At 49.9% G+C, this 25,517-nt stretch overlaps 1 protein-coding gene across 4 annotated transcripts in view; it reads left to right on the forward strand.

Moving 5' to 3' along the window:
* The window catches only part of HIF3A (hypoxia inducible factor 3 subunit alpha), a 28,825-nt gene extending 3,308 nt beyond the window's left edge, over positions 1–25,517 (forward strand). For 2 of the 4 annotated variants that reach the window (XM_061173646.1, XM_061173645.1), the window contains exons 2-15: positions 2,033–2,223; positions 3,360–3,505; positions 5,100–5,184; positions 5,522–5,634; positions 6,139–6,347; positions 7,805–7,911; positions 8,082–8,229; positions 13,178–13,296; positions 14,274–14,464; positions 15,798–15,902; positions 19,777–20,048; positions 21,166–21,283; positions 22,664–22,745; positions 25,087–25,517. In XM_061173646.1, the coding sequence (XP_061029629.1) occupies positions 2,033–2,223; positions 3,360–3,505; positions 5,100–5,184; positions 5,522–5,634; positions 6,139–6,347; positions 7,805–7,911; positions 8,082–8,229; positions 13,178–13,296; positions 14,274–14,464; positions 15,798–15,902; positions 19,777–20,048; positions 21,166–21,283; positions 22,664–22,745; positions 25,087–25,184 (1,984 nt within the window). In that variant the 3' untranslated portion in view covers positions 25,185–25,517. Of the gene's footprint in view, positions 1–1,567; positions 2,224–3,359; positions 3,506–5,099; positions 5,185–5,521; positions 5,635–6,138; positions 6,348–7,804; positions 7,912–8,081; positions 8,230–13,177; positions 13,297–14,273; positions 14,465–15,797; positions 15,903–19,776; positions 20,049–21,165; positions 21,284–22,663; positions 22,746–25,086 lie in introns of those variants that run through there. The other 2 variants (XM_061173644.1, XM_061173647.1) reach the window with 2 other exon arrangements.

A 25,517-nucleotide genomic window follows, 5' to 3' on the forward strand; every position in this document is an offset into this window, starting at 1 on the left:
GGGGGCCAACCCCACCCTCCAGCCCCGTTCCTGTCCCTGCTCCCTGTTCCCTCTGTCTGGGCCCCCAGCTCAGTGAGGCCCGCCCACCCCCACCCTCTGGGCAGGAAGACAAACAGGGCTGGAACAGAACGGGACAGGAGGACGGAATGTCCCCTGGGCAGAGCAGGACTGGAGGCCCCTGCCCCCCATCAGCCAGGAGGGAGGGGATGAGGGCAACTGCTGGCTCCCTCCACCCAGCTGCCCCCTTCTGTGCCTCCCACCCACTTGCACTGAGGAGTTCTTTCCCATCTGGAGAGTCAGGAGAGTCCGCTCCCCTCCCTCCATCATGCCTGTGGGTGGGGCTGCAGGTCTCCTGCTTGGGGGTGAGGTTGATGCCCCAGAAGTGGCCTCTGGCTTTTAGGAAGGGGCAGCTTCCCCTCCTAGAGTTTTGCGTCCATGGAGGTTGGCGGGGACGTCACAAGAAAGGAATTAGAATAAAGGCTTTGGAACTTCACTGCCTGACTTCAAATCTCAGCTCCACCACTTAATGGCTTTGTGACTTTTGGGGCAAAGGACTTCACTTTTCAGAGCCTCAGTTTCCCCTTTGTGAAATGGAGGTTTAAAGTGCTCTCTGCCTAGGGCTTTCTTAGGATTGAATGGGTACACATAGGCTGAGTCCTTACTTAGTGCAATGCCAGACCCATAAATGCTTAGCAACTTAGAGCTGCTTATTAATGGTTTTATCAATAGTATCAATATAGATAAGATTACATATACTATACTATATGTAACATACTCTATAATTTTTTTCCCCAAAACTATAATTTGGATTCAGACAGACCTGGAGTTTGACTTTTTTAATTTTTTTATTTTATTTTATTTTTATTTATTTATTTTTGGCTGCATTGGGTCTTCGTTGCTGTGCGCGGGCTTTCCCTAGTTGTGGCGAGCGGGGGCTGCTCAGCAGTTGTGGCGCAGGGGCTCAGCCGCTCCACAGCATGTGGGATCTTCCCAGGCCAGGGCTCGAACCCGTGTCCCCCGCACTGGCAGGCAGATTGCTAACCACTGCGCCACCAGGGAAGTCCCTGGAGTTTGACTTTTAAGACAGTGGCAGAAACAGGGAGAAGTACTAAAATCTGGAGATAAACCCAGGGCCATACAACAGAGGAAACTGAAGAGTTCAGGAAGACCAGCGTTCAAACCCTGGCTTCACTCCTTGTGGGCAAGCACTGCACCTCTCTGTGCCTGGGCTTCATCTGTTCAATGGGGAAAATGTTACTACCTTCCTTCTAGGGATGTCTGAGCTAAACGGGTTAAAGTAAGTTACACACTTGGCACAGGGTCTGACCTAATAGTAAAAGCTGGATAAGTGGCAGATATTTCTGAAAAAAAATGACACTCATCCTTCTCCTCCCACATGCATAATTCAGGCATTTGAAGTGGATTAAAGGGCAGGGATGAGTGGTTAGCCATTGGCCCTGGGGTTGGTTTGCTGTGTCACCCTGGCAGGGCCCCTGTTGGTGGGTCGTTGGACTTTGAGATCTGTACTCCAAGATTCTGAGGACTCAGCTCAGCTGAGGAGGGGAAAGGGCAGAAGAGGGGGTTCTGGGAGGCTGTAGGGCAGGGGTCCTGGGGGGCTGCAGGCATCTTCTTGCGCCCTCCCTTCCCTGGCTCCTGGCCAGCTCTGCCAGCCCCCTCCCAGCCGGAGGCCTCCCTGTTCCCCAGTCTTCCCAAGCCCGGAGAATAAACAGCAGATAAGTCAGGGAGGGGACAGAGCGGCCCTGGGCACGCCTCGGAGAGGAGTGAGGCACCGGAGGGCAGCATGGGCTGGCGCGGGGACAGATAAAACCTGAGGCAAGGAGCGACTCCACAGTATAATCCACCCAGGCCCAGAGAGCTCCGGCAACTCGCCCGGGCCACACTGCGAGGCCAGCACAGTCGCGGCTCTGCCCTCTCTGAACCCGAGCCCCATGTGGCAGCAACCCACGTACTTGTCCCACCCAACTCTTTCCCTTCCCGGGGCGCCGCCAGTGAACGCTGCCCATGCCCGCAGGTCGAGCACGGAGCTGCGCAAGGAGAAGTCCCGGGATGCGGCCCGCAGCCGGCGCAGCCAGGAGACCGAGGTGCTGTACCAGCTGGCGCACACGCTGCCCTTCGCGCGCGGGGTGAGCGCCCACCTGGACAAGGCCTCCATCATGCGCCTCACCATCAGCTACCTGCGCATGCACCAACTCTGCGCCGCAGGTGAGGCCCGCCCCCGGGATTTCCCACCTCAGCAAGACCCCGCCCTCGGAAAGGTACATCCCAGGGAGGCCCCCTCCTCCGGGAAGCCTCATCTCCACAAGGCCCCGTCCCCCGATGTCTTCCCGGCGAAGCCCCACCCCTCTGGAATCCACTTAGTGGGAGAGGCCCCGCCCCTTCAAGTTCTGGGCCAATCGGAACCCATTTCTTAGGAATCCCCGCCCGCTTAGAAGTCTATCATTTGTGAGGCCCCGCCCGTTGGAATGCGCCCTTGGGACGCTCCCTCTCCTTAGAGTTAGAACCCTAGGGAATAGGAGGCCGGCTAACTCCCTAAGGCATCTGGACCCTTAGGATTTGGTCTCCTGGGAGATCTTCTCGGCTAGGCTTCCTTCCCTTATAATCAATATCCCCAGGAGGCTTCACTGCCCAATATTTAATTACTTGAGAGAGTCCCGCTTCCCCTCCTCAGGTCCCTAGTTCTATTGCTTGTCCCCTTAGTAGCCATCCCCTTGAATTCCTTCCCTGTTAGAATTCTCTGTAGGACGCCTTCACACACACACACACACACACACACACACACACACACACACACACACACACACACAAACACACACACCCTTGGAATCCCAGGACCCTGAAAAGCTTTTATTATGGGGAAAGTGGACTCATCCTCTGGCAGGCTCTGCCCATTATATTAGAATTCTGCCTCCTTAGAATTCTGTTGCTTGGGAGTCCCTGCTTCTTTAGAATCCCGCCGATCTGGAAGGTCCTGCCCCAAGAATTCTGAACCCCTGGGAAGGTTGACCCCCTTGGAATTCTGACTCCTCCTAGGCCCCGGCTTCTTAGAATTTTGACCCCTGGAAATTTCATCCCCTTAAGATTCTGCCCTCCTTAGAGTTCTATTCCCTTAGGAAACCCCTATCTCCTTAGAATTCTGTACCCCTGGGAGGCTCTGCTCCCTTAGAATTCCAGTCCTTGGTGGTCCTGCCCTCTTCCTTGGACTCCAAGCCACTGGGATGTGCCCCACTCACCTGGAGGTACCTATAAGTTCCTCTGAGTGAAGGAAAGCAGAGGGAGGCTAGCCAGGGTGGGCTTACCGCTGACTAGAGATGCCCCATCCATCCTGGTCCGGACACCAGGGGAGTGGAACCAGGTGGGAGCAGGGGGCGAACCACTGGATGCCTGCTACCTGAAGGCCCTGGAGGGCTTCGTTATGGTGCTCACCGCCGAGGGAGACATGGCTTACTTGTCAGAGAATGTCAGCAAACACCTGGGCCTCAGTCAGGTAAGAGGAGCTGCCTGCTCTGTGCAGGTGATGCTGGGATACAGAGGTGACCAGAACCACCTTAGCCCTATTTTTACAAGGCCCACAGTGCAGAGGGGAGACAAATATGTCACCAGACAGGAAGATTCAGAATGGTCAGGGCTGGGGTGCAGCAGCCTAGGGGGCTGTACAAGCCGGGGGTGGAGGGTGGTACCTGACCCAGCCTGGGTGGGAATTGAGGGCTTCCTGGAGGAGAAGACATCTGAGCTAAAACCTGAAGGGCTTAGCCAGTCAAAGGGTATGGCAAATGGATGGGACCAGAGAAGACTGGCAATGTACATGGCCAAGGGAACAGAATATGCAAAGACACAGATGTGAGATAAAACAGAACATTTGGGGGAAATAAAGACATTGATCCAAGCTAGGTGCAGAGTGCAATGGGAGAAAGTGAGAGAGAAAAGGCTAGAGAGGACATAATTTAGGACCAAAATAGAAGGTTTATCTCTAGGGCACTGGGGAGCCATGGAAAGATTTTAAGCAGGGGAGAGGTTGTGTCAGAAAGGTGGAGTCAGAATTTCATTTTATTTAGAAAGATCCCTCTAGGTACTGCACAGAGATAGAATTAGAGGGAGCGAGACTAGCGGCTGGAAAATCCATCAGGAAGTGGATGCAGGGCCCCAAGTGGGAGAAAAGAAGTAGGATTAGGGGTCTGGGGATGGGAAGACAAACAAGAGACACTTAGAGAGTAGAACTAATTTCAGCTGATCCTTACAGCAATACCGTTCTTTTTCTCAGCTCACATAAATAGGCTCCACAGTTGGCATCCGTTCCTTTCCCCTGCCTTGTTATCCCACTCTTGGTACCAATTTCTCCGTTAGTTTGAGCTCTTGGGCTCAGACAGGTGAATGTCTCAAGATCCCAAAACTAGGAAGTGGCAGAGCGCAGATTCCAATCCAACTACAAGATCTCACTCCTCCCCTATTCAGCATTAGCTCTGGACTGTGAGCTCTGTGGGTCCCCTTTCATCTGTGTTACCTCCTCCCAGCACCAGGCTCATTTCCTGAATTGAAATAAGGAGTTGGGTCTTCGGCTTGCACAACAAATGGAATTGGAATAGGGTCTCACCTCAGGGCCTTTGCACTTGCTGTTCCCTCTTTCCGGAACACTCTACTCCAGAGAGCCACCTCACTGGCTTTGTTCAGCAATTTGTGTAAATGTCACTTCTTCAAGAAACTGTCCCTGACTACTGCCTCTAAGATAGCATCCCATCATTTCATCATCTTACCTTGCTTTAGTTTTCTTCATATTACTTAGTATATTGTTTTATGCATGTGTGTTGTTTTGTTTGTTCATTGGCTATCTCCCGCCACTAGCCAGTAAGCTCTGAGAGGCAGGGATTTTGTCTTTGTAGTCACTGCTGTGCCCATACCATGTAGAAGAGTGCCCAGCGAATTATATGCCGAAGAAAGGAATGAATGAATGAATAAGGAGACTGGGGAAATAATCCAGGCTCATGAATTAGGACAGGATGATGAGGATGGGAGGGAGGAGATGGGTCAGAGGCCCTGGTAAAAATGCTTTTCCTCTAAGACACCCCTGCTTCCCTCCCTCCCAGCTTGAGCTGATCGGACACAGTATCTTTGATTTTATCCATCCCTGTGACCAAGAGGAGCTTCAGGACGCCCTGACCCCCCGGCAGAGTGAGTCCTTGGAGATCTCTGCCCCAAAATTACAGAAACTGAGGCTCCATCCTTCCTTCAGCATATCTCCTCCCCCTCTGAAATACTGGACTGAGAAAAATGGGATGAAGAGGACGTGGCCCTGCCCCAGGGGAATACAGGGACATGGCTCCACCCTGGGGGTCTAAAGGAGCATAGCATACCCCGTGGAGACCCTCTGTGGGTCGGAAGTCTCAATTTGGGGGATGAGGCTGGGGAGAGTTTAGTAACCAGGGTGCTGGAGGGACTGGGCCCTGTCCCAAGCTGCCCGGTGACCTGCTTCTCCCCTCCCCCTCCCCGCTCCCATGGCCCTCCTCAGGCCTGTCCAAAAAGAAGCCGGAGGCCCCCACCGAGCGGTGCTTCTCCTTGCGCATGAAGAGCACCCTCACCAGCCGCGGGCGCACCCTCAACCTCAAGGCGGCCACCTGGAAGGTGGGCAGGGCCTGGCCTGGAGGAGGGCGAGGGACCTGCTGGGGCTGGACCTGAGCGCTGAAGTTCTCACAGTGGCTTGGAGTCCGGGAGTCTCCTGGGCCAGGGATCCAGTGGGGCACTCTCAGGCTGGGTCTATTGCATCCTTTGGGTACCTAGGAGGTTGGGGATCTGGGGGTCCTTGTACCCTTTCTTAGTCTGGGTCTCTCTGGGTCTGGGGCTGGGGTCCTCAGCGTCCTGGGCCTGGAGTCTCCATGGGGTTGGAATCTGGGGTCCTCAGAGCTCCCTGAGTCTTAAGAATCTAGAGATTGTCAGAAGCTTCTTAGGTTGGGTCTCTGTGGGGTTGGGGTCTGGGGGTCCTCAGAGCTCCCTGAGCTGGGTCTCTAGAATCCTCAGGGGTTTCTACTTCTCAGCTCCCTGAGGGGAGGGGCCCGCAGGGATATACCTCCCAGCCCCTTGGGTAGCCCTAGGCCCAGGTGTATCATTGCCTCGCTCCCTGCCCACCAGGTACTGCACTGTTCTGGACACATGAGGGCCTACAAGCCCCCTGCACAGTCTTCCCCGGCCGGGAGCCCCAACTTGGAGCCCCCCCTGCAATGCCTGGTGCTAATCTGTGAAGCCATCCCCCACCCTGGCAGCTTGGAGCCCCCGTTGGGCCGGGGGGCCTTCCTCAGCCGCCACAGCCTGGACATGAAGTTCACCTACTGTGACGAGAGGTGGGCAGGAGCCAGGGGCCCACCCACCACCTGCCAGCCTGGCTCCTCCTCTTCCTTTCTGCCCAAGTTCATTCACGTCTCCTCTCCTACCCCCCCAGCTTCTCTCTCTGCTCTGTTTCTATCTCTCTGACTCCATCTATCTCTGTCTTTGTGTATCTCTCTGTCTCTGAATTGTCTGTGGGTCTTCGTATCTGGGTTCAGACTGCTTGGGTTCAAATGCTGGCTGTGCACCCGTGGCCAAATGACTTCACCTCTCTGTGCCACACTTTCCTCATCCGTCTTATGGGGTGATAGCAGAACCTACTTTGAACAGTTGTTCTGAGCATTCAGTGAGTTGCCTGGTACAAAGCACTCTAGAAGTGCCTATTTTTTTAAATCATTATCATCGTGATTACTTTTTATTTCTATTCATTCTTTTTTATCTTTCTTTTTGTGACTTTCTTTCTTTCTCTTCCCCTCTCCTATTTCTTTCACGTTCTCTTTTGTCTTTTTTTTTTTCCAATATTTATTTATTTATCTTTGGGCTGCCTTAGGTCCTAGTTGCGAAACGCGGGATCTTTCATTGCGGTGCGTGGGCTTCTCTCTAGTTGTGGCACGCGGGCTCCAGAGAGCGTGGGCTCTGTAGTTGCGGCATGCAAGCTCTTTAGCTGTGGCACACAGGCTTAGTTGTTCCGCGTATGTGGGATCCTAGTTCCCCGACCAGGGATCGAACCTGCGTCCCCTGCATTGGAAGGCGGATTCTTAACCACTGGACCACCAGGGAAGTCCCCTTTTTTGTCTTTCTTTTCATCACTCTTTCCATTTTTACCTTCTCTCTCCTCCCCTATTAGCTTCCTATGGCTGCTGTATCATGTTACCACAAACGTAGTGGCTCAAAACAATACAAATTCTCTATCTCAGTGTTCTGGAGGTGAGAAGTCTGAAATGAGTCTTATGAGGCTGAAATCAAGGGCTATGTTCCTTCTGGAGGCTCCAGGGAAGAATCTGTTTCCTTGCCATGAAAGCTTCTGGAGACCTCCTACATTCCTTGGCTCGTGGCCCCTCTCTCTACCTTCACAGCGCATCACTTCAGCCTCTGCCTCCATCATCACATCTAGTCTCACTCTGATCACCTACTCCCCTCCTATAAGGACTCCTGTGATTACACTGGGCCCACCCAGATAATCCAGGATCATCTCCGCATCTCAAGATCCTTAACTTCATCACATCTGCAAAGTCCCTTTTGCCATGTAAGGTAGCATATTCACAGGTTCCGGGAATTAGGACGGAGACATCTTCAGGGGCCATTATTCAACTGGCCACACCCCTTTTTCTATTTCTTACTCTCCCTTTCTCTCTGTTACCACCCTGTCTCTCTCTGTCTTGCTGGCTTCATCCCCGTGTCCCCCTCTCCTTCCTTTCACCCACCCTCCACTTTCGCCAGTTGAACTGACCGGGGTCCACTGCACCCACTTCAGGATTGCGGAGGTTGCTGGCTACAGCCCTGATGACCTGATTGGCTGTTCTGCCTATGAGTACATCCATGCGCTGGACTCAGATGCAGTCGGCCAGAGCATCCATACCTGTACGTGTTCAGGTTCCGTTTCCAGTGCTGCATGGCCCCAGCCAACACCAGCTGCCTGCTTCCCCAAGTCCCAAGGAAACTTCTCTTCCCTGGCCCCTTCATACCCAGCACCCTGCTCCCACAGCCTTCTCTCCCCAGTTGCCCTAACCCCTCCCCATGCCCCTCCCCAGTGCTGAGCAAGGGCCAGGCAGTAACGGGGCAGTACCGCTTCCTGGCCCGGAGTGGTGGCTACCTGTGGACCCAGACCCAGGCCACAGTGGTGTCGGGGGGCCGGGGCCCCCAGTCTGAGAGTATCGTCTGCGTCCATTTCCTGATCAGGTAAGCGGGAAGGAGGTGGGGTGGCTGTGTGTGTGGTTCTCGTCTGGTCTGCATATGTGTGAACAGGTGTGTGTGTGTGTATATGCACAGGTGTGCATGTGTATGGTGCACACGTGTGTGAGAGGGAATGTGCACAGGTACACGTATGTAGAACACGTGTGACTGACCACACACGTATCTGCATGTAGACACAAATGTGTGTGAGCGCGTAATTTAAACTAAAAGGATTCTATATTCAAGTTAAAGTAAGAAATCTAGCTGAATCTTGGGGGCTTTTTTTGCTTTTTAAAAATTGATGTGTAATTTACATAGAGAAGTTTCATTCTTTTTGGTATACGCTTCTATGAGTTTCGACAAATGCATGGAATCATGTAACCCCGACCATCATCAAGCTATAGAGTAGGGAATTCCCTGGCGGTCCAGTGGTTATGACTCCGCACTCTCACTGCCAGGGGCCTGGGTTCAATCCCTGGTCAGGGAACTAAGATCCTACAAGCCACGCAGTGTGGCCCCAAAAAAAAGCTATAGTGTAGTTTCATCACCCAAGAAAATTCTTTCATAGTAAACCCCACTCCACCCCCTAGTCATCTCTGGCAACCACTGATCTGTTCTCTGACTCTAGAATTTTGCCTTTTCCAGAATGTCATGTACACGAAATTCTATAGTATGTAGCCTTTGAGCCTGGCTTCCTTCACTTAGCCTAATATATTTAAAATTTATCTATGTTGAGGTGTGTATCAATACGTTCCTTTTTGATGCTGGGTAATCTTCTATGGTATGAATATGTATGGACCACGGTTTATCCATTTGCCAGTTGAAGGATATTTGGACTGTTGCCTATTTTGGGCAATTATGAAAAAAGCTACTGTAAACATTCTCATCCAGGATTTTGTGAGATCATATGTTTCTGTTTCTCTTGGGCAAACACCTAAGAATGGAATGGATGGGTCATATGGTCAGTGTATGTTTAACTTCCCAAGAAACTGCCAAACTGCCTTCCAGAGTGGCTGTACCCTCTTGCATTCCCATCAGCAACGCGTGAGGGTTCCAGTTCCTCCACATCTTTGCCACATTTGTATTGTCTGTTTTTGTCTTGTTTTGTCTTCATTGGGTGACATTCTAATGGGTGTGTAGTGGTGAATCATGGTCTTTCCCCCGCTTCCATCATGCATCTTAGAAGTTTTTCACCATGACAACATTGTGACGAGGGCAGCAAATTATCACCTAAGACCGAGACTTACAGCTATTCTTTGAAGATTATCTTCCAGGACATGGCATTCATTTCTAAAGCCATAGGAGTTTCCCTGGGTGTTTTTGATCAAGAACAGATTCTATTAGAAAACAGAGGTTGGTAACAGGAATATTCATATAAGTTTTCATACACAAGAAAACAAGGCTGATCATCTTTGGAATGTTCTCTCCTTAACACCCTTTCAAATCAGAATCTTTGAATAACTTGTTGCCTTGGGAAGAAGTCTCCTCACTGTCAGAGCTAAGGAGAGGGGACCCACCCCCATCTCTTCCGGCAAGCTCCTTTTATTCATTATGAAGATTTGCCTTTTGATGGCCAGGCCCTGGAATTTCAATCGGCGAGTTCAGTTTTACTGGCAGAAAATGGGTGAAGAAAGAATAGGTGTTTACTTAGTAACAGTGAGATAAGAAGCATATGGTATGAATCATGCTTACTGCTGTATACATACTGTGTGGCGTGCAGCTGCGTGGCTCTTTGTGCGTGCCCAGGTGCTGACACTTTGTAGAATCCATCCCTCCTCTTCCACACCTAAGCCTCCTTCCGTTGCAGTGAGCACCTGCTCCATAAAAATACAACTCACTTGCACGGGGCACTTACAACATTCCAGGCCCTGGGCTTTGTGCTCACAACCACCCCATGAGGTATAGCAATTACTTCGATCCCCATTTTTGAGGAGAGAAAACTGAGGACCAGAGAGGGGAAGTCATTTGCCTGATGTCACACAGCTAGTAAATGTCAGAGCTGGGTTTTGACCCAAGGTTGGTCAGGAGGCTACACTAATAACTACCAAACCACATAATCTTATTTGCTCAAGCCAGAAACCTAGAAGTCTCTCCTGCATCCTTTTTCTCATCCCCTCCTATCCCCATCCACTCTATCCGCCTCTGGGATAGATCTTGAATTTGTTTCCCTTCTCTCTGTCTCCATGGCCACCACCATCTCACACCTTATTTATAGCATTAACCTCCTAACCGAGATCTAAAGCTGGTTTGGATTCCACTGATCACACAACTGCCGAGGTCAGGGGGCAGGTTCTGAAATACAAATTGGTTCATGTCTCTCCCCTGCTCAAAGCCCTTCTGTGGTTCTCCAGTATCCAGGAGAGAAAGCCCAAGAACCTTAACATGGCTCATCAGGCCCCGTGTGACCTGACTCCTGCATGCCTCCCCTTATCACTCCAAACTTCAGGACCTTTGCACATGCGGTTTCCTCTGCCAGGATGCTCCTCCCCCTTCCCTCCTCCTCTTTCTCCTGAATGACGCCCACTCATCCTCTGGTTTCAGCTCAGACATTACTTACTGAGAGACCCTTTCCTGAACTCCTACAGGAGATCATATCTCCCCATTTTCCCTCCTGGTCCTGTCCTTTTGCTTCAGAGCAGTTAAAACCATTTGTAATTATTTATTTGTGTATTTAACCAGGCCTTCTTCCTTGATTGCCCTTTTCAAAATTACATATCTCCTTCTTCGCCTTTTTTTCCCCCTAATACTTACTGTCCTATAAAAGTGTGACATGGGAATTCCCTGGTGGTCCAGTGGTTAGGATTCCAGTGGTTAGGACTCTGCACTTTCACTGCTGAGGGCCCCGGGTTTGATCCCAGGTAGGAAAGTAAAATCCCTCAAGCCAGCCCCGCAGAAAAAAAAAAAAAAAGTGTGACATGAGCCACATATGTTATTTTGAATTTTCTAATAGCCATTAAAAAAGTAAAAAGAGGGGGAAAGGGGGGGGTGAGGGGTGGGGGATGGGATGAATTGGGAGATTGGGATTGACATCTATACACTAATATGTATAAAATAGATAACTAATAAGAACCTGCTGTATAGCACAGGGAACTCTACGTCACTTCGCTGTGCAGTAGAAACTAACACAACATTGTAAAACAACTATACCCGCCGCCCCCCCAAAAAGTAAAAAGAAACAGGTGAAATTAGTTTCAATAATACTTTATTAAATACAATAATATATCACATCAATAATACATTGTTAAATCAGTAATACATTATTAATTAATGTAATTAATAATACACTATTCAGTGTATTATACATTGTAATATAGGTATATGTGCGTGTATTCTAATACATCCAAAAATGTCATCTCAACATGTAATCAATATTAAAAATTATTAATGAGATATTTTAGATTCTTTTTCATACTCAATTTTTTCAATCTGGGGTGTATTTTATACTGACAGTACATCTCAATTCCAACCAGCCATGTTTCAAGTGCTTCGTTATTGAAAATATATATTTTGTAACTAGATAGATACATTTACCAACAAATAATATCTTTTATTGAAGGTCTGTCTTTTCCCACTAGCATTTAAGCCCCATGAGAGCAGGGAGTTTTGTCTGTCTTGTGCGCTGCTGAATGTCCAGCGCCTAGAACAGTGTCTGGCACACAGTAGTTGCTCAATAAACAATAATGGCAAATACTTACATAGAGCTCACCCCGTGCCAGGCACGGTTCTACGCATTTGACATACACTAACTCATTTAGGCCTCACGACAACCTGGGGAGGAGGTACTATTATTATTCCCTCTTTACAGAAGAGGAAAATGAGGCCCAGAGAGGTTCAGCCATATGCTCAAGGTCACACAGCTCATTAAGTGGCAGAGCTGGAATTTGAACCCAGGCTGCTGGCTGCAGAGCCCTTGCTCTTAACCACTAAGTATTACTGGTTGTGTAGGAAATGTCTGTGGAATGAATGAATGCGTGCATTTCATGTGGCATGTATGCATATGTGCGAGCCCAAGTGTATAGAGCATGTGTGCAAATCTGATGTATACACTTGGGCGTATATGGGAGTTCCTGTTTGTGCCTGTAAGTGCCGAGGGTGCATACACGTGTCACTGTGCAACCTTATGTTTTTCAAGAGGAGTGGGGTGGCTTTGGATCCAGCCTAAATTGGAATGTTTCCAGCTCAGAAGGGGTGGGTGAGGATGGGGAAGGGTCACAGCTTCTCAAAGAGCTGGTAGAAGGACCACCCACATTCTGACCTGGATATTGTTCTGCAAATGAGATGCAAATGAAGGTCTGGTCCTCCACCCCAGACCCATTCTCCAGAAGCCAATTTGCAGAGAGAACATTTGAGTTGCTTCTGCAGCTACAGACAGGGGAGGGAGGGGGCGGCAGGAAGGCGCGGGGGACATAAGGATGTATTTATAAATTCGTTCCCTTGAATGTGACAAATGCCTATGAATAGAAGCTTCATAAATAAAATCTCTTATTCATAAAAATATATCCCCATAAATTCTTCATATTTGGCAACATAAGAATATAGTAAGTACATATTCCTCATCAATACATTTATACGAATGTATTTATAAGTAAATATCTATAAAGAGAATATTTAGTTCTCGTGCCTTTCACTCTCCCTGCTCTCTGCCCCTCATGGCCCTTCAGTCTCTCCTCTCTCTCTCTCTACCCAGGCTGTGCTAAATGCCAACTCTTTTTTTCTGCCTTTCCTTCCACAGAGGGAGCTTGGGAAGACACACTTCACTTTCTTTTCAATGCTATTATAATAAAAAGCATTCAACAAAATTTAAATCTTTAAAACAAGTCAATGTGGCAAATTATTTTCTGCACAATGCCCACCAGCCCCCGGATGAGACTGCCCTCCTCTAACGGGACATCATATGTGGAGGCTGCCAAGCACCCTCCCTGACTCCCACTCCCCTTTCTGCCCTGTACCCCAGCCGGGTGGAAGAGACCGAAGTGGTGCTGTCCCTGGAGCAAACGGAGCGACACTCTCGCAGACACGTTCAGCGGGGCACCTCCTCTCAGAAGGATGCCCCTAATCCTGGTGACAGCCTTGGTATGGGGCAGGGCTGGGGCTGGGAGGGGTTGTGTCCCCAGGATGCTCGGAAGAAAGCCCAAGTGCCTTAATGCCACTCGCTTGGCCCTGTGTGACCTGCTTCCCTCCCCTTCTTACTCTCTGAGCCACACCAGCTTCCTTAGTGCTCTGGGAACAAACCAAACTCTTTCATGCCTCAGGGCCTTTGCACATGTAGTTTCCTCCGCCCAGAACGCCCTTCTCTCTTCCCTCCTCCCTCTTCTCCTCTGTCCCCAGGATAATTGCTTCAGTCTTGTTGCTCTCTGCTCTGAATCCTGCTGTGGCTTCCAATCGCCCCCACTTTCCATTTGTTCTGTGCTCCCACTTCACTGTTCTTTGGCGTCCGGTAATCTTGACCCTTCCACGTCTGGTTCCTTTCTACCTCTTCCTTCTCCTCTGCTTAACACCCCATCCCCTCCAATCCTGGATGGATGAGCTTCCCTCCCTGTTTGTTCTTCAGGGCCTCACCGTCTCCAAGCTGTTGCTGGCAACCCATGCTTCTGGGTGTGGTAATGAGGTCCCCCATATCCTTTCCTTTTCTGGCTTAGAACTGGCTCGGGGCCACATCTTGACCTCCAGGGACCTTAGAATCTCCTTGAGGATCATGGGCCAGTCTTTTCTCCTAACATGACAGCCCCCCAGGCTGAATGTTATTCTGTGCCACCGGAGAACCGGGTCAGTCACGTGCCATGGTCCAGCCATGTCAATTTTAAATATTAAAACATTTCCCCGCCATTGGGCAATTGCTACAGTCTCCAGCCTACTGTGTGCCCTCACCCCATGTTAGCCCCTCCAGGGCAACTGAAGGGACAGCAGGAGTTCTCCAGGACTCAGCAGCACTGTGAACGGGGTCTATGCTGATTACCTAGTCAGCTATGTTCCCGCGGGTTGGCAGAGGGCTCTGCCCCTCAGCCCTGGGTGACCATCCTGTGTCCTCCCCATCTTGATGTGTCCCGCAGACACCTCTGGTCCCCGGATCCTAGCCTTCCTGCACCCCCCTGCCCTGAGTGAGGCCGCCCTGGCCGCTGACCCCCGTCGTTTCTGTAGCCCTGACCTCCGTCGCCTCCTGGCACCGATCCTGGATGGGACTTCAGTAGCCGCTACCCCCAGCGCACCCCCAGCCCCACGACGCCCCCGAAGTCCTCTCCCGGTAAGCAGTCCCCTCCACTTCAGCCCTCAGGATCTAGGCTGTTTTGGCCTTCGGCTTGAACCTTGCTATTCTCTGGGCCTCAGTTTCTCCATCTATGTAGTGGAAAGGCTGGGATGAGATGGAGTCGGGGGTTCCTTCAAGACCTAGATTCCAGATTCTTCAACTGTTATCTGGACCAAAACCTAGGATGTTTGGGACTGGCATGGGTGACCCCCCTCATTGCTTGTGACCAAGCATCCAGGTTTTCTGAAGTTTGAATTCAGAGAGTCCAGAATGTCTAATGTCTTAAACTGCACAAACCTGGATTCAAATCCTGACTCTGCCATTTATAGCTGTGTTACTCTGGACAAGTGGCGCCTCGGTTTCTTCACCTGCAAAATTCAGATAATAGCAAGTAGCCACCTCATTGGTTATTGTGAGGGTTCAACGAAATCTTTCATGAGAAGCACTTAGTAAAGGCTTCAAGAGACCATAATGGTTACTGTTTTTACTTAAGGGTCCAGATAGTCTGACCTTTGACTCAGGGGTCCATATTATCTGGTCTTGACTTTCCTTATTCCCACCTTTGTGACCCCGCCCAAAATATCTTCTCTCCACCGGAGAAATAGACTGTGACCTTTGACCTCACCCTTTACCCTTGGGAAGCTGGACTGGGCATTGTTTTCCTCCAGACTCCAAGACATTTAACCCCAGAGGGCCAGAATATCTTGGCCTCAGGCTTTGGTCTTTCGAACCTTTGCTGTTTGCTCTGTCAATCTACACCCAGAGGGACTTCCCTGGTGGCGCAGTGGTTAAGAATCTGCCTGCCAATGCAGGGGACACTGGTTCGAGCCCTGGTCCAGGAAGATCCCACATGCCACAGAGCAGCTAAGCCTGTGCGCCACAACTACTGAGCCTGTGCTCTAGAGCCCCTGCACCACAACTACTGAGCCCACGTGCCGCAACTACTGAAGCCCGCTCCCCTAGAGCCCGTGCTCCACAACAAGAGAAGCCACCACAATGAGAAGCCCGTGCACTGCAATGAAGTGTAGCCCCCGCTTGCCGCAACTAGAGAAAGCCCGCATGCAGCAACATAGCCAACATAGCCAAAAATAGCCAAAAATAAATAAAATAAAATAAATAAATTTATATATAAAAAAAATTTATACCCAGGCACTCAGACTTGAACACCCAGGTGCAGAAACTCACATTTGCTATTTGACCCCTTTGGTGTCCCACCTGGCTGATATTTGACCCTCACTTCTACCCCTGAGCTCAAATGTTTAGACTGCCTTACTGCTTAACATCTCCCAGGCTCAAGATTTCCTTAAGTCTCTATTCTCTCTCCCCACAGGCTGATCTCCCAGATGAACTACTTGTGGATGTGGAGAATGCACACAAACTCTTTGCCTCTGGGAAAGACCTTGAGGCAGTGGAGACAGATCTAGATATAGCTCAGGTAAGGGCTGGCATGGAAGGAACAGTCTTTACCTCTGGGTTCTGGGTGACATATCTAAGTTTTAGAGAAGGATGGTGGAATGGTTAAGGGGATGAGTGGATGGATGGATAGATGGGTCATTGAATTCACTAGGTGGATGATGGTAGAGAGATGGATGGGTAATGCTTAGGTATTTGGACGGATGGATGGATGGACAGATGGATGGATGATGTATGTTTGGATGGGTAGCTGGGTAGATAGACCGTTGGATGGATGATAGATGGATAATGTTTGGATGATTGATGGTCTGGAGAGATAAATGACAGTGGCATGGATGTATTAGCTATATATCACTGTGTAACAAATTACCCCAAAACTCAGTACCTTCAAACAAACATTTATGGGACTTCCCTGGCAGTCCAGTAGTTGAGACTTTGCCTTCCAATGCAGGGGGTGCAGGTTCAATCCCTGGTCGGGGAGCTAAGATCCCACATGCCTCAGGGCCAAAAAACCAAAACATAAAACAGATGCAATATTGCTACATATTCAATAAAGACTTTAAAAATGGTCCACATCAAAAAAAAAAAAAAAAACACAATTTCTGAGAATCAGGAATCTGGGAGCAGCTTAGCTGGATGGTTTTTTCTGAGTCTCTCATGAGGTTGAAGTCAAGCTCTCAGTCAGGGCCATAGTCATCTGGGGCTAGAGGATTCAATTCCAAACTCATACACATGGTTGTTAGCAGGCCTCAGTCCTGCACTGGCTTTGGCTGGAGGCCTCAGTTCCTCACCATGTGGGCCTGCATAGAGGCTGCCTAAGCATCCTCACAACATGGCAGCTGGCTTCCCCCAAGGCAAGTAATCCAAGAGACAGAGAGTGAACCTAAGACAGAAGATGCAGTCTTTTATAACCTAATCTCAGAAGTGACATACCATCACTTTTGCTGTATTGTATTGGTCATACAGACCAACCCTGGTACAATGTGGAAGGCAGCCACAAACAAGTGGGAACACCAAAAGGCAAGGATCATTGGGATTTATGTCTCTCCTTCACACAAAACTCACTCACCCCCTCCCAAGTCCCCCAAAGTCTCTTCCCACTACACCATCAACTTTAAGTCCAGAATCTCGTCACCTCAATCAGGTCTGGGTGTGGCAAAGCACCTCAAATACAGTTCCTCTCAATCTGTTGGTCTGTGAACTAAAGACACAAGTTGTCTGCCACCCACATACCCAACATCCAGTGATGGAACAGGCAGAGAATAACTGCCAAAAACACTCCTATTCAAAAAAAAAGGGGAAAGGAGAGCACACAGGTATCACTGGTCCACAGCAGTTTTGAAATCCAGTTGGGCAAATATCAAAAGTTCCTTGGTCAGAACCCATTCTGACTCAAAAACATCCCAGGAGCTTTTCTCCATGGTTCTTGGCTCCACCCTCTGGGCTCTTGGCAATTCACTCTGAGTCATCCTTCCTTTTTCATAAAAAAGTAACATGTATTTGCAGCTGAGTGGTTTTCGTAACCTGCTTCCTGCTTTTAGAACTTTGATGGCCCAAAGGTCTCTTTTCATTTTGTACCATCTTTGTCCCTTTCAGGCCAAGCTGGCAATGCTTCTGTGCATATAATTCTCTTTAAAAAAAAAAACAACAAAAAACTTTGTATGTCTTAAATGAATCTCTTTGGAGTTCACTCCATTAGACTAAAGCCATACCCACAAATCTCTGAGATAAACCCTTGTCTACCTCGGGCTTCTGTTGAGATGGCTGAGTGACAGTGCCCTGAGGTTTAATAGAAGCCCTATTGTTTGATTGAGAAGACCTATGAGGCACATCCTTAAACCCTAGAGTACCTTTTGTCTGACTGAGGATATTCTAGGCACCACCTTTTGTCTTTCTGAGGTCTTAACAAGGAATTTTATAAACACACCCTAGGCTTAATCTTTAGACCATGCTTTCCTGAGAGTGCCCTTCTTTGCTCAGAAACCATTTCTTAGTTTTAGCATCACTTGCCATCTGGGGAGTTCCCAGAGTCAGCCAAACCCAAGGGGAGGGGCACAATCCTCCAGACTGTCAAGTCTGCCCAAGACTTCTGACGTCAGCCACAAGTTTGGGGGTCCCCAGGGCTACCCTCACTTCAGAGCAGCTGCCTACAAATTCGGAGATTCTCATGGGCTCCCTCAGGTTTTATAATTTACTAGAACTAGTCATAAAACTAAGGAAAGCACTGTATTTATGATTACAGTCTTATTATAGCAAAAGAATATTATAGCCAAAGGAAGAAATTCATAGGGTGGAATCTGGGACTGGGAAAGTCCCAAGTTCAAAGCTTTCATGTCCCCAGGGATGGTATTACCCTCCTGGCATTGATGTGTGGAAACATGCATATCGAATACTGCCAGTCCCAGAAGCTCACCCCAGCTTTGGTCTCCAGAGTTTTTATTGAGGTTTCACTGTGTAGGCATGATCAATTGAGTTATTGCCAATGTAGTTGAATTCCATCTCCATCTCCACCTTCCCCAGCACACACACACATTTTCCTTGGAGGTCAGGCTGATTTCACGTGGCCCAAAGCCCCAGCCCTCAAATCCCATGGTTGGCCTTTCTGGCATGGATAGTCCCCGTCCTGAGTTGTCTTGTCAGAATAAACTATCAGGTGTGGTCCAAGGCGTCCATCACGAGTAGCCAAGACACACCCACCTATCACTTGGGAAATTCCAAGGGTTTAGATGTCACCTCCCCGGAGCCAGGACAAAGGCCGAACCTCTTTTTGGGTAAAATTCTTCAGTACACAGGGAGGTTGAGAATTTTCAAGCCCTTCAAGCCCCAGCTCCTTCCTGTTTAACTTTTCTTCCTTTATCTTTTCTCTCCCTTTGCCTTTTACTCCAAGTAAGCAAGAAGAAATCAGGCAGCCCCTTCAACACTTTGGCTGGAAATCTCCTTAGCTGGATCACCCAGCTTACTAGTTACATTTTCTACTTTCCACAAAACTGCAGGTGACAGTGTTGCTAAACTTTCAGCCACTTCCCAGCAAAAATCTTTCCTCCAGCTTCGGATAACATGTTCCTCACTTGCCTTCAAGCCCTCAGTGGCAGGCTCCTCATGGTTCAAATTTTGACCAATGCCTTGTTCAAGGCAATCTAGGCCTCCTCTAACGGGCCCTTCAAAGTCCTTCCAGCCTTTGCTCACTGCCCAGTGCAAAAGCCACTCTCCCATTTTAGGTTTTTGTTACAGCCACACCCCACACTCCTTATCAAAATCTTATTTGCTATCTATTTCTGGATAACAAATTACTGTAAAACTTCGAAGGTTAATACAAGCGTGTATTACTTCACATACTTTCTGAGGGTCAGGGGTTTGGGAGTCACTTAGCTGGGTGGCTTCTGCTCAGGGTCTCTCATGAGGTTGCAGTCAAGATGTCACGCAGGGTTGCAGTCATCTGAAGGCTTGACTGGGACTAGAAGATCCACTTCCGAGATCCCTCTCTTGGCTGTTGGCAAGAGGTCTGTTTCTTGCCATGTGGGCCTCTCCAGAGCGCTCCCCTCAGGAGCCAGTGACCTGAGAGAGAGCACAGCAACAACGGAAGCCACAGTATCGTTACAACCTAATGTTGGAAGTCACACACCATCATCTCCTCAATATCCTATTGTTACCAGGTCAGCCCTAGTCACCATAGTAGGGGACTAAACTAGGGTGTGAAAACCAAGAGGTGAGGATCCTTGGGGGCCATCTTGGCAACTGGCTACCACAGAGTCCTTCTACCCATTTTACAGATGAGGAAACTGAGGCTCAGACTCTTGACCTCAGGCACACAACTCAGAAGTGGTGGAGCTGGGACTCTAGCCTGGGCCCACCCAAGGCCAAGGCTCATGCTCTTAACTCCCTCCTGCCCTCCGCAGGACGTCGATGCTCTGGACTTGGAGATGCTGGCCCCCTACATCTCCATGGATGATGACTTCCAGCTCAACTCCAGTGAGCAGCTACCCAGGGCCTACCACAGACCTCCAGGGGCTGTTCCCCGGCCCCGTGCACGGAGCTTCCACGGCATGTCGCCCCCAACCCCTGAGCCCTCCCTGCTGCCCCGCTGGGGGAGTGACCCCCGGCTGAGCTGTTCCAGCCCCTCCAGAGGGGACCCCTCAGCATCCTCCCCCATGGCTGGGGCTCGGAAGAGGTGAGCCACAGTAGAGGTGGGATGTAAAGAAGTGTAGAGGGAATTCCCTGGCGGTCCAGTGGTTAGGACTCCGTGCTTTGACTGCTGAGGGTGTGGGTTCAATCCCTGGTCGGGGAACTAAGATCCTGTGAGCAGTGGCGTGGCAAAAAAAAAAAAAAAGAAGAACTGTAGAGAAGGTCCCTGACCCCATCTCTCTCCTGCCTCCTACTTCAGCCTCATCTCTCATTATTTCTCCTACCCTGACGTCTGCTCCAGCCAGGCCCTCAGTGTCCCCAGCACATGTCATGTTTGTTTCAAACTTTATGTCTTTGCCTAGGCTGTGCCTTCCTTCTGGAGTGCCCTCCACTGTTCTCATTGTTTATCCAAATCCCACCAGTCAACCACGGCCCTCTCCTTTAGAATATATTTCTATCTGGCCTAGTAACAATTTTTGTCATAGTTAAGAGGACATTGCCACGGTGTCAGAGAAACTGCCTAGAACTAAGTTCCCTAACACCTTTGAATATCTGTTGAAAGCCAGGGACCCTTCCCCAGAAGATTTACACACACATATAGACACATGATTTCGCATATAATTTCAGAGGACCCATGTCCCCCTTCCAAATATGTTACACTACTAATACTCAAGTTTTTGCTCTCCAAATTGTAGGCATGTGCCCATTTAGTCTCCAGGGTGGTCTCGTTACTATCCTTATAAGGCTTTCATGGATACATCTCATTATTTTCCAAGGCTTTCAGTTTGGAGCTGGATATACAGTGGGTGCCTAATAAAGATTTGTGAAGTGAGAGAGGGAGGAAATTAGTGAATATAATAGTTGGATGGATGGATGGATGGATGGATGGATGGGGGAGTGGGTGGCTGAGTGGATGGATAGATAGGTGGACGAATGGAAGGATAGACGGATGGTGGTTGTATAGGTGGGTGGGTGATGGATCACTGGGTAGATGAATGGGAAGATGGATTTGCAGATGGATGAATGGATGGATTGGTGGCTGTATGAGTAAAGGAATAAATAGGTGCTTGGGGGAGTGAATGAACGCTCATCACCTGCTCACACTGGTGCCCACACCTGCCCAGGTTTGCTGGGTTCTGAGATTCTTGCCTGTCTTCCTCCAGGGCCCTGGCCCAGAGCTCAGAGGACGAGGCAGAGGGGGTGGAGCTGCTGGGAGTGAGACCCCCCAAACGGTCCCCCAGCCCAGAACCCGGAAACTTCCTGCTGCCTCCCCTCAGCCTGGTATGTGTGGGGATTCGTGGGATTCTCTGGCCCTCAGAACCCAGCAGGCTTAAACCTAGTTTTTATAGATGGAAAAACAAGAGAGGCAGGGCCTGGCTGAAGGTCAAATGGACGGTCAGCCATCCAGCTAGGGCTAGGACCTTGATCTGCTGGTTCAGGCAACAGGTATCGAAGGGCTTTGCAAATAGACGTAAGTTGGTGGTAAGTGCTAAGAAGAAAAAATAAGCAGGGTAAGGGGAGAAATGACAAGGGTGAATATCTCTAGGAATCTTCTCTGCTCCCATGGAACACTCCCTCCCAAACCTAGCACAGGTCTTGGCCTTGGATTAGTAGTGTAGCTTTAAGAGTACAGGCACTAGAGTCAGACTGACTTGGGTTCGAGTCCCAGGTCCGTCACTCAGTAACTGTGAGACCTTGGGTGGGTGACGTCACCACTCTCAGCCTCAGTCTCCTCATCTGGGAAGCAGCAGGTAGTTACGTTTCATAGGACTGGCCTGAGACGTAATGAAATCAGGCCCGTAGCTGCTCCTTAGTGGGCTGCTGATAAGTGGGCGTATAAAAGCCAACCAAACAAGAGAGCACCTCGGCCTCCTCACTCTGGACAGGGCTGTTTGAACATGAGAGTGTGGTTGGTAATATCAACAGCTCTTATTTATTGAGTGCCTACCGTGTGCCAGACGCTGACTGCACAAAGTGCCTTGCATGATTATTCAACCCCTACAGCCACTCTTGAAATATTATCATTATTATTATTATTCACATTTACATACAAGAGGGTAAGCAACTGTATCAGTCAGAGACTGGACAGGCAACAGAGAACATGTTCAAATGGGGTGTTGAGGAGAATTTAGTAACAGGACTGTTGGCAAAGGTGTAGGCATCACCCTGGGGCTAGCAACACCATCCCTAGCCTGAAGGCACAGGGCAGGGGGGTGGTCACTGGATCCTGGAGAGAGTAGGGTCCACCTTGTAAGAGCTGAAACCTTCCGTGGAGCGACACAGCCAACCCAAGATGACCCAGCAGGGAAGCAGCTAGAAGATCAAATACCCCTTGTCTTCCTCCTCCCACCTGCTGGTATCTCCCATCATGTGAACCTCAAAGGAACACACAGAGCAAGGTTGCACGGTGATGGAGTCCACACGCACAGGTCAGCCCGCTGGGGCACCGAAGAAGGGGAGAACAAGGCTCTGGAGGGACCCACGGAGGACATCTGGGACAGTGAATCACCCAAATTCACAGCCAATAAGTGGCCACTGAACACCACAGTGCCCGTAACCACTGCCCCATCCTGCCTCCTTGGATATGATGATGATGATGATGATGATGGTGATGATGGTGATGATTATGATGATGATGGCGGCTTTGTCTGTGTCCCCTAGAGTTTCCTTCTGACAGGAGGACCAGCCCCAGGGAGCCAGCAGGATCCCAGCACCCACCTCCTAGAACTGAATGAGCCCCTGGGTGAGTAGCAACCTGGGTAGACAGAGAGGCTCTGGGTCCCCATCTCCTGTGGGAGGTGCCTTAGATGGCTGAGAGAGGGTGGGGTGATTCTGAGGCTGGTGGGGGGCTGTCCGAGCCTAGACATGACCTTAGTGGAAACAGGCAGCTCCTCCCTCTTCTCAGGGACACGGTGGGAGGAAAGAGAGGCCCTGAGGGAGGCAGGGGCTGGCCAAAGCTGTCCCTTGAGGTGGAAGCCGAGCCCGGGCCCGAGTCTAGGTCTCCCCAAGCCTGTGTCTGATTGTCCGTTGGTCATTCCCAGCTGTGTGGCTTTGGGAGATAGTTTCTGCTTCTGGAGTCTCGGTTTCCCCCTTCTTGTCAGGGGGCGCCTATTTTCTGTAAGGAAAAACCCCAATGAACTTTTTGGCCCACCCAATATAAGAGTTCATACTTTAAGGAGATGTTCTGAGGACTTGTGGAGATGCTGCCCAGGAAGAGCTTAGCACGAGACCTGTTTCACAATAAACGCTCAAGAAATGTCGCCCTTGAGGTGATGCTGGTCCCAGAACACCGCCCCCCCCCCGCAACCCTGCAGAGTATGAGACAAGCTGCTTTGTCTGTGTTGCTGTCATCATCTTCCAGCACAACTATGAATAGCCATAGCTCCACCTGAAACCTGCAGGCATTGGCCATGAGGGAGCTTTCCAAAGCACGAATCTGACCCTGGCCTTCCTCTGCTCAAAGCTCTTCTATGCCTCCCTAGCGCCCTTCAGAGAAAGATCAAGCCCCTCATCTTGGACTCCAGTCTCTGCGGGGTCTGACTGTTGCCTCGTTTCAGACTGCACTCCGCTTCACATCCTCCGTTTCAGCCACAGTCACTATCCTTTAATTCATTCTTTCCTTCATGTGTGTAATAAATATTCACTAAACACACAGTAAGTGCCAGGCACTGTCCTAAGAGCTGAAGACAAAACTGGGAACAAAACACACGGAAACCCCTGCCCTCATAGAACTGACATGCTAGTGAGGGAGACAGTCCAGAACAAAGAAACAAATGCAGTAAAGAGTACACATGATGAAAAATAGTGCTACTTGGGAAAATAATGTGTGCAGAGGAAAAAGGAGTTCTGCGGTGGGGGGATTTCCATTTTAAACAGTATGATTAGGGGTGGTCTCATTGAGAAGGTGCCATTTGAACAAAGACCTGAAGGAGGTGAGGGAGTGAGTTGTGACAATTTCTGGGGGGCAGAGCATCCCAGGCAGAGGGAACAGCGAATGCAAAGGTCCTGAGGTGGGAGTGTATCTGTCTTCTATGGGGAAAAATCAGGCCAGTGTGGCTAAAGCACAGAGAAGAGAGGAGAGAAGCAGATTCCACAGGGCCACTGTGGGGCATTGTGAGGACTTTGAAGTCATCTTGCTTGAGGAGGCTGCCTCAGGGCCTTTGCATATGCTGATCCCTCTGCCTGGAATGCTTTTCCCTCCATTCTTTGTCTAATTACCACATCCTTTAGATCTCAGATCAAATACGACTCCCTCCACAGAGCCGTCCCTCAATTCCCCAAGCTATGGTTTGAAACACTCATCACAATCCACATTCACATAGGAGTTTGTAACATTATTTGATTACTGTCTGTCTACTCCTCACAGGGCAGGGGCCTGGCCTGTCTTGGTCATTGTGCTTCACCGTGTGTGCAAGGCTGGGCAGTGGCTGGGCACAGAGCAGGGCCTCAGTACATATTTGTAAATGAAGAGCTAACATTTATCTAGAGTTCATTCTGTGCCAAGCTTTGTGCTAAATCTGTTATGTACATGATCCAACTGACGCCCCTCACTGGAATGTCAGCCCCACGAGGGCAGGAAGTTTCATTTGTCCTGTTCACTACTGTGTCCCCAGTGCCTGGCACACAGTAGGTGCTCAACAAATATTTTTTGAATGAGTGAATTCTCATGAATGAAGTAGGTCTAAGTATCCCTGTTTCCCAGATGACCACAGCTCACTGGGCGCTGTTCAAAGCACTTTACGTGGATTCACTCATTTACTCCTCACTGACAGCCCTGTGGGAGGCAGGGGAGGTATTGTTGTTAGCCCATTTTACAGATGAGGTAACTGAGGCACAGAGAGGTAAAGTCACCTGTCCCAGTTCATACAGCAAGTAAATAGCAGAGCCTGGATTCAAACTCAGGTGGCATCTGGCTCCAGGCTTCTTAACATCTGGACACCCGAGATTCAGAGAACAGCACTTGCCCAAGATTTCATTCCTATTTGAATCCGGGCATGCCTGCCTCACCAGCCATGCTTTTAACTGTCTGAAGACGGGTTGGGGTGATAACTCCCCACTGGTTTACCTTCCATCTTCCCCCACAGGCCTGGGCCCCTCCCTGCTCTCTCTCTACCCGGACGAGGACACCACCCAGCCCAGGAGCCACTTTCAGCCAGCGGCAGGCTTGGCCCAGGCCAACTGAGCCAGGTCCTCTTCCCATCTCCCTTCTCCCCCCCGCCAAGAAAGGACGTCAATCATACTCCAAGCCGGCAGCCAATGCACAGGATGGAGGTGCCGGGAGAGGGGTTCCCTCTCTCCTCTCGGTGACCCCCGCCCGCCTCAGGCCTACCTCAGTCCCCACCCCTCTGCCCCACCCCCACTGTCTGGGGGTGCTCCGGGGTGGTCTCAGCTCAGTGACCTCTGGGAGGGGGTCCCTGGCCCTCTCCTGCTTCTCTCAGGACTTCCCTTGGGGTTCTCAGTACCGGTTACCTCATCCTTTTCTCCAATTCTCTTGGCTTTATTTTCGGTAATTAGG

This window comes from Eubalaena glacialis, chromosome 18, assembly GCF_028564815.1.
Source record: "Eubalaena glacialis isolate mEubGla1 chromosome 18, mEubGla1.1.hap2.+ XY, whole genome shotgun sequence".
NCBI lineage: Eukaryota > Metazoa > Chordata > Mammalia > Artiodactyla > Balaenidae > Eubalaena > Eubalaena glacialis.